Raw genomic sequence first — 18,661 nt, forward strand, 5'->3', positions numbered from 1 at the left:
TCGTGACATCAACAACGACATGGCTGAAATCAAAAGGATGCTTCAGCAACTTGCGGTACGTCTCGATCGCATCGAAACTCGACAACGGGGTCATAAGAGTTTTGACGGGGAGAGAAACGTTACCACTTATCATCAACGTGTCGATCGCATCGAAACTCGAAGACAAGATCGTAAGAGTTCTGACGGGGAGAGAAATGTTACCACCTATAGTCAATGTGTCAATCGCATCGAAGTTTCACACCAAAGCAGTGAGAGTATTGAGGAGGAACAATACATTGATCTCTCTCATCGTTGTGCTTCTTTGTGTGAGCCAGACATACAGGATGAAGATAATTATGATTCTGAAGATTGCGATGAAAATTGCTTGGAGATTGAAGAGGTTGACTTGCCCATGCAAAGGATTCATCTCCCAGTGCAACAAAATATCGTTAAAGCCATGCCAGTCCATCTTGTGGAAACATCATCAGCAATTGTAAGTCATGAAATTAATTCATGCATGGGTGATATCTTTGAATTGGATGATCATGTGGGTAATTCAGATCCAAAGCCCAAACTAGATCTGGATGTTGACATTGTTTTAGGATCTCAAGAAATAGAACATAGTATGTGTGGGTCAATACGTGAGCATCCTAATAGAATTGTTGGTGTTGATCTTAAGAAGTCATTTGTCTCCAACAAGCTGGCGAAGAGTGTTGAATCTAAAAGCAAAGATGCATCCCGCAAATTTCATGATCCATTACAAGAAGATGCAACTCATCAATTTATTGATTTCATTGGGGTTAGTATTTTCTACTTACAGATTCCGAAAATATTAATTGATATTGTCAATCATATCAAGAAAGGTGAGACAAATTTTGGGTTGGCAAAATTTATTATTATGAGCAGATTTCTCAAATCAAGATTAGGAAGGTATTCAAAGTATTTATTTATTTGGAATGGAAGGAATCAATTGCAAGCTAATCTGTCAAAAGAAGATTTGAAGCAATGGAAGATTTTGTTGAATTTTCTTCAATCAATGGCTCAAATTCGAGGACGAATTCTTTCCAACCAGGGAAGCCTGATGCGGGTGCATATAGGGCAACATCAAATGCATTATTTTGTTGTTTTATTATAGATTTGTAATATTTGATATTTCATTGTTTAGATATTTTTAGGGTATCTTTTTACATTTAATTTAGGATTTACATTTAATTAGCTTTCCATTTTAGCTTAAGTCTACTTATTCTCCAAGTATTGTAAACCCTATAAATATGGGTAATATAATCGTTGTTAGATAGCATATAGTTTATGAATAAAATCAGTTTATTTGTGGCATGGATTTGCCCTATTTTATGAGTTTGCTACTCCTTATTTCTTGTGTCTGTTGAGTGATTGTTGGAGACTTGTGTTCGATACCTTTTCCCCATTAGTTATGGATTCCAGAACTTAATTTTATTTCTTTAGTTGTTTAGAAACTGTGGGTTCGAAAATGAAATATACTAAGGTTGCATTTTACAGAGCTATAATTATGTCAAATTTTTTCATCGCTTTTTATTTTATTATTTTTTTATATTATTCTGTAGATTTTGGAAACAACGGCCTGTTAGATTTTCTAATTGCTTCAGCCTCATGTATAGATCTTAAAAGAATGTGGATTAATTTATGCTTGGTTATTGAAATGGATGATCATACTGTTTCCTGCTATACTATGTTACTTCTGCAAGGTTTTGATAACATTCATCTAAGTTTTTCCTGATGATTCAGCTTTCTTAAATCTGTCTTGATTTCACCCTGCATCTGGATTTTCCAGGATAGTAAGAAAGGGTACTTATGCTTTTACAATGAAGGCTTCAATTCAGTTTCTCCTTTCAAGCTGAGACGTTACTCTATGACGTTGTCTTTGTTGCCATCGGTCAAATACAGTTAATCAAAGACAAAGTTCGCTTATGTCAAGCTCTCATCCAAACTTTTCACATTTCACTTGGAACGTAGCTGATTTGGCAGACAACGTAGTTAATAGTACTTGCATTATTAATGACCATGTACTAGTTTTTATTCTAATTAGCAATCTTGATAGGAAAATCTGTAGTTCACATTTTCAACCACAAATCTAAAACGAGGTCTTGCGACATTGACATCTGGTGTTTGCAAAAGAAAACGTTACTTTTCAATATTTAAAAGAGCAAAATTATCGACCACCTGAGAAAGCTTCATGTTGCATCCTTTAATTAAAAGCCTTACGGAAGGGTTGGAAATTGGGTTTGGACTATGCCCATCAAGAGTTTGATTCTCATTTAATATAAAAAAATTATTTTTTATTACCAAAATGAGATGGTAACCTTTATAACCTTTAAAAATTTATTTTTTATTACTACCGTCAGATATTCTTTTTTGGTGAGGAGGAAGCCTCGAGGTGTTGTGATTCCATCTTGAGGGCTTCGACAAGGGGATCCTTTATCCTCTTATTTGTTCTTGATCGGTGCAGAAGATTTTTCAGCTTTATTGCAACAGAAACAAGGGGAAGGGGCACCATCTAGTATTGAACTTTGTAAAAACTAATAACGCTCCTTCAGTTAATCACTTACTTTTTGTTGATAATAATATGTTGTATGCTAATGCAGATTTAGAGGATTGTTCCCAAATTCAGAAAGTGATTGAAACTCATGGGGGAGCATCAGTTCAAGTCGTGAATTTTAATAATAAACCATGCATATCGCATTCATTTTCCTGTAAAATTTCAGTTTTATCCCGGACACCAAGAAGATAAATTTTTTAAAGCACATGGGATAAAAACATAGTGGATTAATTGATAATATAAGTTTAAAATAACACTCATGGGGAGTTTTGATGAGTCCAGGTTACATTTACTCCAATAAAATCACTAGGATTTGGAGGAAAAAAAAAATTTCAAGGAATTCCAACATTACTAGATTGGAGAGTCGAATAATTTAATATGCTTCATGGAGAATACAAATTTTACAAAACCTCGATCCATATAAACCTCCCCTCATAGGCTTCTATAAGAATACGATTTAGTATAGTCGCTTGCAACTAAAATCCTAATTAATACTCTACTCTGCCTTCATAATCCATTAAACCAACTCCACCACTCAGATTCCGCTGTTTTTATAAAAGTATGGTCGACTCTTCATGTCTTGGTTTTACTTTGCCGAACACGCATTGTCAGTATTTTGGGAGCAAAAGGTAGCAAATGCAACAAAACTTGCTATCTTCTGCGCTTGGATTCTTTTCGCATCTCCGCATAATAGCTCTCCAAGTTCGAACCTTCCCATAAACGTCTATTGATAAGATCTTCCTTTCGTAAGTCATCTGACAAATCAAAGCCATTATTTAGTAAAGAGTACATTATGAAGGGTATCTAGAATGCAACAGTTCTGAAACTCAAAACCCAAGCCTTTGAATGAAAACGATTGAGTTTAAACATCATAAACTGGTTTCTGATGTTGTAAGAATCTTGTACGAAAGTTTTTGTGTAACTAAAAGTCCATTCGAAAACAAACAGATGATGTAACAAAGCTCTCATACACCCATCCCTCTCTGGTAGTAGTCTACTGGGATCTCAAAGTTGATGACCCTCTACCAAGTAAGGGTTCCATCAATCCACCACCAAAATCAAAATATCAAGATGCACGTAACCCAACCAAAAACATGTTTCCTACCCTTTACAGGGAAAAAACTCTGCGAGTTAAAGCTTCTTACCAACATTTCTCCATGCGTCGAGTGGCGCACTAAGGGATCTCTGTGTCAGGTAGGAGGCATCATCCCATGTATATGGAGCTTGTTTCACCTTGTATCTCCAGAACCAACAGCCATGCCATAACAGCAGCTGAATCAAAAAAAAAAAAAAAAACTAATTGGTAATCCTTGTAATCATTGACGTAAAACCATCAAATCTATGATGGCGAGATATGTCAAACATGAACTACAGCCACATCAAACAAAAACCATCAACACCAACATGGATGAAATTTGCCTAATACTTCATGAGATTTCAAAATTTCTTGAACGACAAGATGGGGAATTTAACCTTGCCAATAGTGTAGGGTAGCAGTATGAAACGGACACCAAGAAGATCCCACATGGAGGGTTGCTCGGCACCTGTAATCTGCAATTCAAGTTCTTTGCTGAGATCTTCATCCATTTTCCTGCTGACAAAAAATCAGCAACAGTATAATTGATTAATATTCAAAAGGAACTTCAATATTAATCATGGGCACACCACCAAGTTTAAAAGGAACAACTATGCAATTTATTATTTCAGTTTAGTTGATCAGAAGTTTTTACTTGTTTGTCTGCTTGTTACTCTTCTTCTTAGTTGTAGTCCCCCCACTACGCTCAAGTTCCAATTGCCGAAGTCTATTTTTGTAAGCAGGCGTCTTTTTAACCATGTCTATAGCCTACAATGACATGAAACATACAAAAGTGTCAAGAAAAAACTGAGAATATTTGCAGCCTTTAATATCATGAAACGAATAATATGAATAACAAAGTCCTGTAAGAATCCACCTGAGTATTCAGATGTCCTTACTGTAGTACAAACCTTATTGCAATTGCCAATAGTATATTCTCAGAGTACAACATGAAAATATTATAATATCTAGAACTGATATCTGAATGACATCAGCTATCAGGAGACATGTATCTAGGGCATTTGTCCAAGTTTCAAAAACCATACATATTGGTCTCCAGAAAATCAAACATTACTGCAGTAAGACTGGAGTAATGTAGTGTTAAAATACTTTGATTTGCCACAGTACCTGATTATACCTTGTCCATTGATTGAAATACTGAAATGCTGAAAGAACCAAAAGAAAGCCAACCAGTACAGCACGAGGATCCTAGAAGGTCAGCATAAAAAGTTCTTAGGAATATAAGTAAAATGAAATTTCAATATAAACTAACATAGGTTGTTGAGACCTGGCAGAATATCAATTCATAACTTAAACAATGAAAATTCTCTTACCGTCTTGTGACCGTAATATGCTTGATAGTAGCGAGCTGTATTGTAAAAATACTAGCAAAGAGGAAAAAAACAGTTAGGATTATAATTTCCACACATATTTAAAAAACTCAGAAGTCTACAAATTTTAAGTACAGAAAACTCAAACTATATTGAAAATATGGCATAATGAGTAATCGCTAACAAGAATATTGTTGTTTTGTGAACGCAACATCTTATACTGAAATGGACCAGGACTGGTAGATAACAAACTCAAATAATCGGACACAATTGATCTGTAACCAAACATATCTTTGCCCACACCTCCACCAGACTTACAAACAGACAATGGGACTCTTGACATTGCACTTTTAATAACCGTGTACTTAACATTTATAACGAGAAGCATGTACATTTCCCAGACAACACGAAAAAGAAGGGTGCGGCGCAACCTAAGTACATAAAAAGGCATACAATAGAATGCAATGCAACAAACTAACAAAAGATCCAAGGAACAGCCACATCTAGTAAAGGCCATCATATCTCTAGTTCTGTACCTACCATACAATGCATACTACATTACGTCGTACAGGTCATATCTTTACTACATTTTCCACCTTTAACTCAATGCCAACTAAATTGCTCATAAATTTACCTCCTCAGGATGTGCAATTGCATAATCATACTGCTCCCGCGACGCCTCGTCCTTCAGAATCTGCAATGCAGCAATCACACTCCATTATCAACAGCACAAATGTCCAGAAAATCAACTAGCTTTGTATCAATTTCAAACATTCTCTATACAATCACATAATCCAAAGTACCTCATAAGCATTTGCAATTTTAACAAACAGCTTTTTCGATTCCGGATCCGGGTTCTTATCCGGGTGACTGAGAATTCATCATCAAACAAAAAAAAAAAATCAAAACCTTAATTCAATTTATAAAAAAAAAAATTCAGAAAAAAAAAAAAAAAGACTCACTGTTTCAAAGATAGCTTATAGTACGCTTTCTTGATTTCCGACGAGTTTGCGCTCTGCGTAACCCTGCTCAGGTCGTAAATACAGGTAAAAAAGGAGGGTAATTTGGGGAAGAAGATGGAAAATTAGGGAGCGGAGCTGAGCTGACCCGAGGAGATCGTAGCAGTCGTCTTCGTCGCAGTAGATGGCGGTGGATGGAGAGATGAGAAGGCAGAGCATTAGAGCTGAAACGGCCGCGAACCACCGAATCGATGCCGGTGGCGCCATGGCGACGATGGAGCTCTCTAGATTTCCTCTGAAATGGTTTCCCTGCAAACACTCTTTCTCTCTCTCTCTCTCTCCCTGCCTTTGTAGTGAAACATATACACGCAACAAAAATTAGTCAACAGATCTGGGATTGGAGAAGCCTGAGCCGTTGGATTTGCATACCAATTGTAATCTTCATACAACTATACGAACGACACATTGCGTTACGTCGTAGTAGTGGAGTAATTACTTGCATCATATTTCTCATATGCATTTCTCGTCACAGTTCTGACGCGTAGAGACCAAACCTAATACTGGTCTCTCTTGTAATAAACAATTTTCAATTTTATTAGGTTGGTTTTACAGTTTTACTTTCTTGTACAACTTCTTATTTGTTTGGTTATTACTTATTAGTTACTAGTTGGGCAGTGATTAACCTTTAATCACTGTGTTTCAAGGAGTGTGGTTTTATGTCCTTTTTCATTATTTGTATTTGTTATAAAGTAGGGAGAAGATAGAGAAAGAATAGTATGGGGAGAAGTAGAAGTGTTCTCATTCAGTCTCATTGCTCTCCTTTATATAGATGTAGAGTTTACATCAAACTACATAACTAATGAGTATTGACGTGGACATCTACATAGATAATAATATTTAAGGAGAATTTTTCAAACAGTACATGAACTAAAGGTCACTGTGAATTAACGTTCCTAACTTTACATTAATTACACTTTGGTACCTGGACTATAAATCTCGACCCACTTTTGGTACACACCGTCAACAACTCTGTTAATCTCATGTCATTATTTAATTTTGTAAAGGGTAGTTTGGTATTTTCACACACACACACATACTCGCTCTCTCTCTCTCTCATGATCAAATCTCAGCTCCAATCTCATTTCCTTACTTTCTGCAACCTCGGTTCTACCTTCACCTACTGCCCAGAAGCCCAGATAAACCGTAGCTGCCATTCCTCCAAGCCAAGTCGCTGTCAGCTGCCCAAGCTTCTCTGGGCCGAGCCCTGTGTTGTAACCACGCCCCAGCCTCCAACCGGGCCGACCCAATTTTTCTCTCTCTTCTTCCTTCATTCCTCTTGTTCTCTCTCTCTCTCCCTCAAAGTTCTGATCTTCGATCCATGGTTTCCTGACCCAGAAAACTGAATTGATAACTTGGCTGAAATTTGAGATAAACAAATGAAGAAAAGGTTGAGTCTTTGAATCTCTAAATTGATAGCTCAGCCCCTGTGCACAAAACATGAACTCACTCACTCTGCACAAAACCATCATTAAAATCAACACCAAAATAATCTAACTGGGAGTAACAAAAGACCAAAGCTTTTAACAACCAAAAACGTCGTTGTAGCAAGCAAAGGAGCAGCATCGAGCTCGTTGTGGTTCTTGCTTGGAAGTAGCAGAAAGTTTCACTTTCTCCTTGTCTTTGTCGCGCTGCCGCATCTCGAGAAACAGAGTCGCTCTTCATCTCTGTCGCTGGCATTGACCACCTTCCCGAAGCTTCTTTCTATTTCAGTCTAATCTATCCAAGCAAGCAATCAACACAGAGGTAGGAGAAGAGGACTCTCCTTAATTTCACACCGGAACTACCTCGATTCTCACTGCTTTGCTTCTGCTCTTCCCCACCACCGTGAACGGACTCGACCCTCGAACTCGCGCGGTGGCGATGGCGACTTCTGGTTTGGGTTAGTGACGGACCTCATCGACTCTGCCAACTCCATCGTGATCATGAAGCGCTCCTCCCACTCCATCTGCCACAATATCTCCTTCGTCCACCACGCCATCATGCACTCTCTCTCTCTTTCTTCTGATTCCGATTCCAATTCCAATTTGGATTTCTTCACCTTCTCATCTTCGATCGATGGTTTCCCGACCCAGAAACCCAAAGCCAAGACATTTTATTTTCTTTTTATTTAAAAGAAAAATAGGTTTTCCAAAGGTGGATCTACGGTCAAGATCGCACCACCAACTTTTTTTATTAAAAAAATTAACTTTCTGAAAGTGGATAGTCAAGTGACAACTTTACCCTTCAAAATATGCGAGGTGGCATGCCAACTAACGGAGTTATTGACAGTGTGTACCAAAAGTGGGTCGAGATTTATAGTCCAGGTACCAAAGTGTAATTAGTGTAAAGTCAGGAACGTTAATTCATTCACAATGACCTTTAGTTCAGGTATTGTTCGAAAAATTCTCCCTAATATTTACAACACTCTCCCTTGGATGTCCACCAATGAATGATGGTATTTGACGCGCTTATTGTTGTCTAGTTAAAAACTTTGCTAGGTAACAAAAACTCAGTGGGACAAAAAGAGCATAACGCGCATATGTCCTAGGTATGCACCCCCTGATGAGAATCTCCCCCTGATTGTTGCAAGCCTTATTTATGTATGCAATAAGTTACATGTACCATGTATAGTAGTTTGATGTGTCTATCACTGAAGTGAGACCATGTGTGCTTTGCATATAGGGACTCATCACAAATTTTCATACCTGCAAAGGTTAAGCAATACCAACAAAGCTAGACGATTTTCAATAAGCATTACCTCATATGATAAGGTTAGAAACAATCTCATATGCTCAAATTCATATAAAAGAAAGAGCTAAACAATATAAAGAAATTGACACATTTAACTTTGTATAGTTTAAAACATTGAAAAATCATGGCCTATTTAGCCATACAGATCAATATCTTTATTTATTGATACGTCTCATCTAAGCTCTTCAAGAGCTCTAAATTATTCATAACTTTGCGAAAGTTAGAATATGTTGCAACATTATATTCATAATTCGGATTCGATTTCGTAGTCTTATCTTATTACTCATTGAGGCAATTTAGGTCACGTTAACTATAGCAGAATGAGTACATATGAGCTAACTTAAGACTCTATGATTTCATGAGTGAGCTTCATGCTCTTTCAACTTTTCATGGACTTGCATTTGAATCATTCATGTATTTGAATCCATTGAGGATTTGATAAGCAATACGCTTACAATGACACTTTACTTTTGAGATTTTGCTTTTAGCGATGTGTTTTTAAGATCTTCATAATATACGATGACAACATGCCATAAATCTCTCGTCAATATATCAGCTATATGTAACACTCTACTTATAGAAAATTGTCATTCATATAAGGGAATATATTCATAATCTCATGTCTCTATAAATATACATTGTGTCATAGTGATTTATCTTCACTTTAATAAATACCCTTCTGTAACTTGTAGGGTTAAAGGTCCAAGAATTCTGTCACGTTTCAAATATTCAATTTCATTGAAATTGCCTCTTTCCAATTTGGCCAATGATATACTTTGTCGACATTCATAATGAAACGTGGTATAGCATCAATACAACCCTTAATGATTTTTGGTAGTTACCAAATGTAAATTATCATCGATGATCATTGATCTTAGAGCTCACACATTCTTATTTATTAGCTATAATAAGTTTATGGATATTGGGTACCCATGCCACTTCTGGGGCATACATTGTCACTTCCAGGACAACTATCTCCCATAAGTGAATTATGAAGTGAATGTGGATCTTTTTATTTATAATCTCATATAGAGCACTATAGGGCTTGTATGATCTTCCCTTTTTGGGAGGTTAAAACTTTAGACCCAGTGGATATAATCCATACAAATTCACGCTATTATTCAAATAACAGTAGTCTTTCCTCTCCCTAACGGCGGGAAGACTGTCTTATTATGACCATGCACAAAAGATGCGTTCAAATATCTATCACTTTCTTTAGAGTGAGGATCTTCATTGGTTGGTGGTGAACCCAAACTAAATTTTAGGTCAAAATATTTAATTCATGGGCTTTAACCATATTGATGTATTATTGTATCACCAATACATCATTCCCTAATGGCATACTTACAACCTTTGTATGTGTAGCCATATTAGGTGCTCTAACATTGTTTTATGACATTCTCTTCAGGAGAACCATGTCATTTGAATACATGTATACCACAAATTAAGTGGGGACTAGATTGTTTGTGATAGTATGTTTGATTTTAGTAACTTTAACCCATGCAAATGCCTTTGCATTTAACATATGATTTTGTCACTTTCTTTTACCAATTCACTAGTTTTGATATTTCTCGAAGTCAAAATGAGATGGTGGATAAATATCTCACACCAATTCATATCATTCTTCAGGAACAATCTTTCTCCCCCTCATGGCAGGAGGATTGTCTCATTAAAGTGACAACTTGCAAATATGCGGTAAATAAATAATTTGCTTGTATATAAGGTTAGCAGTCATCAAAACTTGTAGGTGACTCCATGCAACATGGTAGACAAAAGATAACATAACCGGTCATGCCAAAATAGTGTATTTGGTTCAAGGAACTTTAGGTTCATGACATCATATGCCTTAGTTTACTACATAAAATTCGATACAGTATATATTTGATGGCATAAAGTCTTCTTCAACCATATAGGAGGTAATTAATGGAACAGTATTTCAAATTTGGTAACATGATAGTAGCTCATTCAGAGCCATAGATCAAGATCTACAACTCTTGATATGGGTGTTACCTTAGCTTCAATAAATATTAATTGTGGAATACTGATAATTGGAATGGACCAACTTCATTTTGAACTGCTGGCCAAAATGATATACTCAAAATTTCCAAGTTGAAAACTGTAATCCATAATAATAGAGTAACTTTATCACATGGAGAACCTCAAGTTCTTTGTCACATATGTATCTATAGTCATAAAGAGGAGGGACTTCAGGCCCTCATATAATTGGAGATCCAAGAAACTTGTGGTTTCAATTTTTTTCAATTTATAACAACCTCTTAAGGAACATCAGGTTCCTAGATAATCGGATTTAGAAACATTTAGTTTCAATGAAAACTCAAGAGTTTACAATAAATACGTGGAATAACACAATAGTGCTTTGAACTTTGCTTATTATAAAAAAAGACATTAAGGATGTGTGATAATCTCAACATTCTTATTAGTCAATGCAATTTAATTTGAATAGTGCCATTTTGAAAATGGCTTGATAAACATCCACCATATAGTGTACCATAGGCGAAACACGCCCAATTTTTAATTTCCTCACATGTGTGATTGTTAGGGCAGTATTTGCATTGACTCATGATTTCTCTCTTGCCATGATCCACTTCTGGTGGCATTTCATGGTGTAGCCATGTCAATCGGCTTTCTTGCTATACAATGAGATCCATGAGACGGGGAGATTATACATCTCTGGTAATATTGGAGGCACAGAATGCAAAGAGACAATAATGTGTGCTCTTCTGGAGCCATCAATCAGATATGTAAGATCTGAGATGATTGTTATATATTAGCCCCATAAGCATAAGCCTTAATAATATTTTCTGGACACCATGGATAAATTGCATTGTCTGAAAGTCACTTAAAACATAAGTTTGAAGGTGACACAAATCAAATTTGTAAGAATTGAACAGTGGATCTCATAGGATATACACGAAGCTTCTGGTCCGTGTTATACAAGTAAAACATGATGTTCAATTATTGTATTGTTGTTTGATGTAGATTAACATAAAATGCATTTTGAACTTTTGGCCAAAATGATTATTCGAAATTTAGAGGTCTAAGAGGACTATGAGTCCGTAGTAAAAAAATTTACTTTAATGAAAATAAGGAAATTAATATAATGCTAGCAAAATTTAAATAAAATTATGCAATAAAATGAACTAGGAACTTATGGTTCCATAAGTGAAGGAAATACACAGAACTTCTGGTCTAGTTAACTTCACTTCACAATACATGATAATCTTGTATCTCATCTCACAAAAGGCAATAGGAGAACCAAGTTCTCTTATCTAAATGCTAGTTAGAAGCTTCTGGCTTCGATTGATTGTACGCCTAACTTTGAACTACAGGTTCTAAAGGTGGTTTGAATTCCAAATTCACAAAGTCATAAGGAGAAAGGAACCCCAACATCAAAAGATAATTGGAGAAAGTTCAAACCCTCTTATAATTGGAGATTACTAGCATAGGTGCCCGCGCGTTGCTGCGGGTTTTCAAACAAAATCTGCAACTTTGGATGGCTAGAGATTTATGTTTGCAACTAACATTACCATTAATATGAATGTTCTGATAATGTGCAAATATACAATACAACTGCTGTGTCCTTGTCAAAAATATATTGTTCTACTTATAGGCTAACCTAGCTACATTTGATCTGTCTGCTGAAAAGAGGTGTCGGTGTTCGTCACCACATATCAGCTAGGTTGTGGTTCCCACTGGGATTTGATGTTGCTTATTTATCTAATAGTCTGGTCAAGCATTTTTCTGATGTTTTGTATACCAGCTATTTCTACTTGCACTGTAACCTGTAACAGCTTTCTACAATTTGACCACAAAATTTGATCATATGCCTTGTATTTGATTCCAACTTGGCACAAAGCAGTCTTGACTTTTCACTTGTGGTGTAGAGACCCTCATGGGCTCGTGGCAAACCTTTGAACTCGAGAAATTTTTTCAAATCTGATCATTTGTGTCAGTCTGTTTGCATCCACTTCTTGGAGGGTCATATATGTTGGTTAAGCTATCTCATTCAACGAAGTGGAAGTCTGAGGTCGAACCCACTCCTCCAACTTTTTTGCATCAGTTCTGTAGCCATTAGCACAAACTTATGTAGTAAATATGGAGACTTTCTAAAATATATAAGATAGATATTCATCATAGTTAACAGATTTACATGCACATGAAATTCTGAATGCAAATACACATTTCTAGTGCAAGGAATCTCTGACTTCTTAGACTTGAAGTTCACATTTTGGATACACAGGAGAAAAGGAAGGAAATTATTTACAAACTAAAAACTAACAATAAGATAATTACAAATCGGCATCATCTGAAACACCGAGGCATCACAGAGAACCCGATCCTCCTTCAAAAGGTTAAATTTTCCTCCCATGACCCATGTGTTATTAATGTTTAAGTAGATATGACATGATTATGGAATTTGAAAATAAAATTTTATTTAAAGGGATAAAAGTTAAAGTTAAATCTTGATGGATTATGGTTTATTCATGATTAGCTGCTACCATAGATCTTTGTACTGGGTATGTATAAAATCTAGGTGTTTTGTACTGGGGATCAGTATAAAATCTAGGTGTTTTGTACTGGGGATTAGTTTTTGAATCAAGAAAGCATTCTGATCGAAGACCTGGAATAAGGCTATTAATAACCTGAAAATGCCATATAATTTATTATGAAGTCATAAGCTATAAAGATGTGATTGTTCCAGAGACGAAAGAAAAGCAAAGCAATTTATATGATTCATATATGAAAATTTGGGGAAAAGATAAGATGGTGAGAAAGATTGTAGGGATTTGATGACCATAGCAGCAAAAATTTTAGGCAATCTCAGCAATTTATATTTGAACAAACAGCTAGAACACCAACAGCAATCCAAATGAGGATAAAAATAGGTTGAAAACTTTGATTCAGTATATAAATTGGAAACTGCAATGAAAATATTGAAGATCATGCACACAACTAAAATCAGCAACTGATCTAACAAGACTCACCTGAATCAGAGTAAGAGATGAATAGCACTAAACAACAGACAACAGAACAGTGGCGCAAAAACAACCCCTAAAATGTTTTGCATAAAATCTGCAAAAATCAAACAAAAGAACAATAAAATCCTCAAACCAATCATAAAACTACCAAAACTAACTTCAACAGAAAGTTCATTATTGTGTAAGTAATACTCCTAATACTTTTTTCTTTTGAACACCATGAAATATTACTCCTGCCATACAATATGTCCTTCTCTACTGAATGATCAATCAATCAATACACAAAACTCAGTCAGAAAAGAAGCAAAACAGAAACCGGTTAGAGAGTGTAACTTGAAAACCGGATCCTTATGTAAATCCAATTCCAATAAGTTAATCATTTAACTTAGTGCTCTAGGAATTCAATGAACAAAATTGTTTATATAACATTACGAAAACTTAGTGGGTTCCTAGTTTGCAATTCCATATAATCATCATTAAATCCACATATCTACCCATTCTCTCTTCATGACAAAACAGAGCCCAAAAAAAAAAAGAATGATTTCGCTGCAAAGAAAGCAGAAAGAAAACACACCTGAATGTAGACACATTCATCACCAAGCAAAGAAGGCTGATTAATGTTTACGATAAAGAGAGAATGGGCACCATGTGGAGATCGTCAGACATGCAGAAATCAAACCCATAGAGCAATCTAACCAAAACCCTGTTTCATAAACCATCTTTCAAGCATAAGAAGAGTTCCTCAACAGCATATCATCTCACACCAGTAGACCACCTCATATCAATTTTCTACCCTACTCTCGGGCTATGGCTTTAAAATTGAACTAAAATGTTCAAAGGTTACAACTTCAAAAAAATTCATCCTCTACAGATCTCAGGGGAAAAAAAAAAAAAAAAAACCTTATCAAAAAGTTTCTAAAAATTTAAAGTTGAGCATGATTTCAAAAATTGCTTAACATGTATTCTCTTCCATTTACCTTCATTTACAGATTCAACCTTCTCCTTCTCTTCAGACCTTGGAGACCAAATTCTTACAACAGTAGCATATGAAACCTGCATACAAAACCAATCACAGTTTAACATTAAATAGGAACAATTTACAATTACAAATTTACAATGGACAAAATTGAGAGAGGATAATTAAGGAACATTGAGAGTAGAAGCAATCTATGTCTCCAAGCATGAATAATAACTCTGGAATTGGATGTTTGAAGCCACACCTCAGCAGCTCTCCTGCCTTTCTCAACACATGTCCACCTCAAGGTTAAGCCAATAACCCAGAAACCCCTGACATCACCAAAACCCCAAATCAAAATTCTTTCAAAAAGAACCACAAATTCTTTCATTCTCCGTGTTTCTTGATTATTACTATTATCAGAAAACACAAAAACACACACACGGAGAACATGCAGAACATATTCTCTGGAATTCTCTCCCTCTCTTTCACTCTATCAACAACAGAAACACAAAGCTCAGCCAAGAACAAAGAGAAAAAAAGGAAAACATCGTGTCTATCAGCTTGAGAAAACAGATTACGTGAAAACCAAAATTTAACTCATCACCAAAACCCACTCTTTCAACACAAATCAAATTTGACGAACTGTAAATCCAGAAAACAGCCAACAAAGAAACCCTAAATCGAAGAAACACAGACGCAACCATGACATGCAACATCAGAACTGGAATTACCCGCAAATCGGTTGCAAGTAATCTTGCCAAAAATCCTCAAATGCAAATAAAAGACCGATTGCGCAATCCTCAACACTATTTACCTCTTGGTGGAGCGAGGTATTATAGACACGATAGCACTGAGAACCACCCCAGGTGTCCAAGCAAGAAAAACACACATTGAGGGTTGTTGGTCCAAGAAAATGAATTCCCTTCACTCTCTCTCTGCGAAGTGAAGAAGAAATACACGGGGTGAAGCGAAGAAGAAAGACACGGGGGATCAAAGCAGGCAGACAGGTGTCGGGCAAGAGAGAGCTGACACAGGGACAAAATAGTCTTTTCAGCCATGATCGGCTGGGCTCGCGCTGGCACTGTTCATAAGTCGATGAACAGTTAACTGAGAATTAGAAGATAGTAAATATTAAGAAACATTTGAGTTCATATATTTGATTATATAGTTCTGAGGATCTTCTGGCCCTCATAATTGCATAACTTCTGAAGAGCTTCATGTCACAATTTTCCAATTTACATTTCATGACCCTTGAGGAACTTCAGGTCCCCATATGACTAGGGATCACAATATGTGGTTTCGATCATCGTATAACTCTAAGGAACTTCTAGCCCTCGTTCAGCTTTGAGAAAATTCCATGTCACAATTTTGATTGTGTAACTCTCGAGGAACTTCAGGCCCTCTGTAATTGAATCAAGAGACTTCAAGTCTCGATTATTTTGATTACAAAATTCAGAATTATATATAGAAATTTGTTATTCCAAAAATCACAGTAAATTGATAAGATTGAACAAAATAAATCCGAACACAATGGAAAACGCTGCATTCAATATTTAACTTGAAATATCTAGCAGCTCCAAGGAAAATAACCCTTGCTACAGTACATATGAGATCTAATGATCCATTACTATGCATAAATAAAAGGATATCCATGTGTAAGTCTAATTAAATGTATTATGTGAATCATGTGAGCATAAAACAAAAGGCAATATGAGTATTAAAGAATGAACAGTGACCCATGTAATGTGAAACGATCATATATGCAAATATGAATATGGCACAGGCACAGGCACAGAATGATGGTTTGATAAATATAAATGGCATTGCATCTATAAAAGGGATAGTTAGGTATGATTGATGTATATCTAAAACACGAGATCTATATCCTTAACGTACAATCCAATGAACAACAACAATAGGTATATAAAACATTCATTGCCCCCCTCACAATTTTGAAAAACAAAAGCTCACTAATTAAAATAGGATGCAGATTATGATTCTGATTTTAGATTAAACAAATACACAAAAAATTGAAAAACAAACCAATAGTTCAAAGTCTCAAAGGATTCGCAAATTATGTTGCTTTGAGAAAAGATTTAAATACAAGGAACTCATAGATTGTGAGAGATGGTCAGAAGCAATAAAGTTAATTGCACTATAAGACTCATAGATCATCATGGAGTTATAGGAAAATAAGAAGAAGAAGAAAAGAAAAACGTGCTGATAATGTGTTATGAAGTAGGGAGAAGATAGAGAAAGAATAGTTTGGGGAGAAGTAGAATTGTTCTCATTCAGTCTCATTTGCCTCCTTCATATAGAGATAGGGTTTACATCAAAGTACATAACTAATGAGTATTTACGTTGACAGTCGCATAGATAATAATATTTACAACAGTATTTGTTTTTTCGCTTTAGTCTAATAAATTATAATTAATTACTAGTTAGCCAGTGATTAATCTTTAATCACTGTATTTGCCTTTTCTTTTTAGTCTAATAAATTATTTGTATTTGCTCTCGACTAATATTATATTTATCGATCGAGCAATATAAAGATAGAATAAAGAGATAGAAAAATTAGCAAATATAGAAAGAGAAAAGGTGTGGAAAATGGCCAAGAATGGTGGCATCAATAATGAATAGAGGAAAACGGCTGGGGAGGTTGTTGCTGAGGCGGCGGTGGAGGATACAATGGAAGAAGTGGCTGAGGGTGGAGATTTTCTGCTTCTAGAAAATGCTCCATTTTTAGCTAATGATGGAATAAGACACCAATGGCATTCGTTTGAATTTTGAACTGCGTTGGATGTGCTTCATGGTTTGAAGAAGGTATAACTGTTTTGGTAATGATTTTTTTTTTACAAGAGTGTTTCTATTGAGACCTCCAAATCTGCTCACTTGACCTCATTCATAATCGAATTATTAAATTACATATATAACCTACTATAAAATGACTATTAAGGACAATAATTATATCAAAAAAATATTATTTTTATTTCTCTAGACTTTCCAATTCAATAATAATTAGATTGCATACTTTATTATTTTCCTTATCTATTTTCATTTTCCAATTTCACTACATACTCATTAAAGAATTCATATATATTTAATAAGAACTAAAACTATGATTAAGATCATGTGACATAAAAATATATGATATACATGTTGAACACAGATTGTGAGGGAGAGCAAAATAAATCAGATTATAACCTATATCTAAGTCTATCTATTATATTTGTAAAAAAAAAAAAAAGAGCTAGCATTTATAGAAAAACTAAAAAAAATTAAATAATTAATCATGAGGTGCAGAAAATAGAGAAAAAAAACATTAAGAAAAAAATTATTACGCTTTTTTTTTTGCACAACTAAAAGAAAAAAAAAGTTTTAAAAAAAAATCACACAATAGTTCATGTTATTTTCTTGTTGATTAGAAATTATTTTTGATTTTTTTTATTGGATAAGAGATTTATGTTGTCTGATTAAGGAATATACATGTAATTAAGATTATAGAGTAATTAATCATTGAAATGACTAAGTTTTTTTTATTTTAAAGATAATAGTTTGTTTGCAAATTATATGAGTGAGGTTATTTAAGGAACTTTAGTGAGGTGTAGTGAGTAAATTTAGTATTTGAAAATTTGATAGGAGGTGCAAAAAGCATAGAGGTCAAGTGAGCAAATTTGGAGGTTCCAATAGAAAAACTCTTTTTACAAAGCCTTTAGGGTAGACTATTATATATGGTTTTGCTAATCAATAAAAGAGTTGTTCTATTTATTAAAAAAATCAATAAATAGTGGTAGAGAAAGAAACAAATATGTGATATGTGGTCAGTAATTGGTTAATTTTCTTCTTTAATTTAGGCTTTTCAATAGGATAAAATTTGATTTAATATCTTAAGAGAAATAGGAAATTAAGGGAAGGAATGTATCCTACAATATTTGCTAACACCGTACGCGTACCATTGTGGTTTGCAAGTAGGGTTGTCAATTTCGACATGACC

The 18,661-nt window shown here is 35.1% G+C and overlaps 1 protein-coding gene across 1 annotated transcript; it reads right to left on the reverse strand.

Annotated features, from left to right (window-relative positions):
- Positions 1 to 2,837: 2,837 nt before the first annotated feature.
- On the reverse strand, positions 2,838 to 6,261 carry LOC112168426 (chaperone protein dnaJ 50). Its single transcript, XM_024305550.2, has 10 exons — positions 6,068 to 6,261; positions 5,923 to 5,985; positions 5,764 to 5,830; positions 5,595 to 5,654; positions 4,964 to 5,014; positions 4,758 to 4,838; positions 4,285 to 4,397; positions 4,028 to 4,145; positions 3,700 to 3,826; positions 2,838 to 3,309 (listed from the first exon to the last, which is right to left on the reverse strand). Exons 1-10 carry the CDS (start codon positions 6,184 to 6,186, stop codon positions 3,206 to 3,208), a joined length of 903 nt encoding a protein of 300 aa, XP_024161318.1. The 5' UTR covers positions 6,187 to 6,261; the 3' UTR covers positions 2,838 to 3,205.
- Between the last annotated feature and the right edge of the window lie 12,400 nt (positions 6,262 to 18,661).

Source organism: Rosa chinensis, chromosome 5, assembly GCF_002994745.2.
Source record: "Rosa chinensis cultivar Old Blush chromosome 5, RchiOBHm-V2, whole genome shotgun sequence".
Classification (NCBI taxonomy): domain Eukaryota; kingdom Viridiplantae; phylum Streptophyta; class Magnoliopsida; order Rosales; family Rosaceae; genus Rosa; species Rosa chinensis.

Excerpts from the sequence above, each read along its gene's own strand:
- LOC112168426 (XM_024305550.2), bottom strand. The coding sequence starts at position 6,186 with ATGGCGCCACCGGCATCGATTCGGTGGTTCGCGGCCGTTTCAGCTCTA. Across the intron at positions 5,986-6,067 it reads GACTGCTACGATCTCCTCGG|GGTTACGCAGAGCGCAAACT; the intron begins GTCAGCTCAGCT and ends CGACCTGAGCAG. Across the intron at positions 4,839-4,963 it reads CATATTACGGTCACAAGACG|GATCCTCGTGCTGTACTGGT; the intron begins GTAAGAGAATTT and ends CTGACCTTCTAG.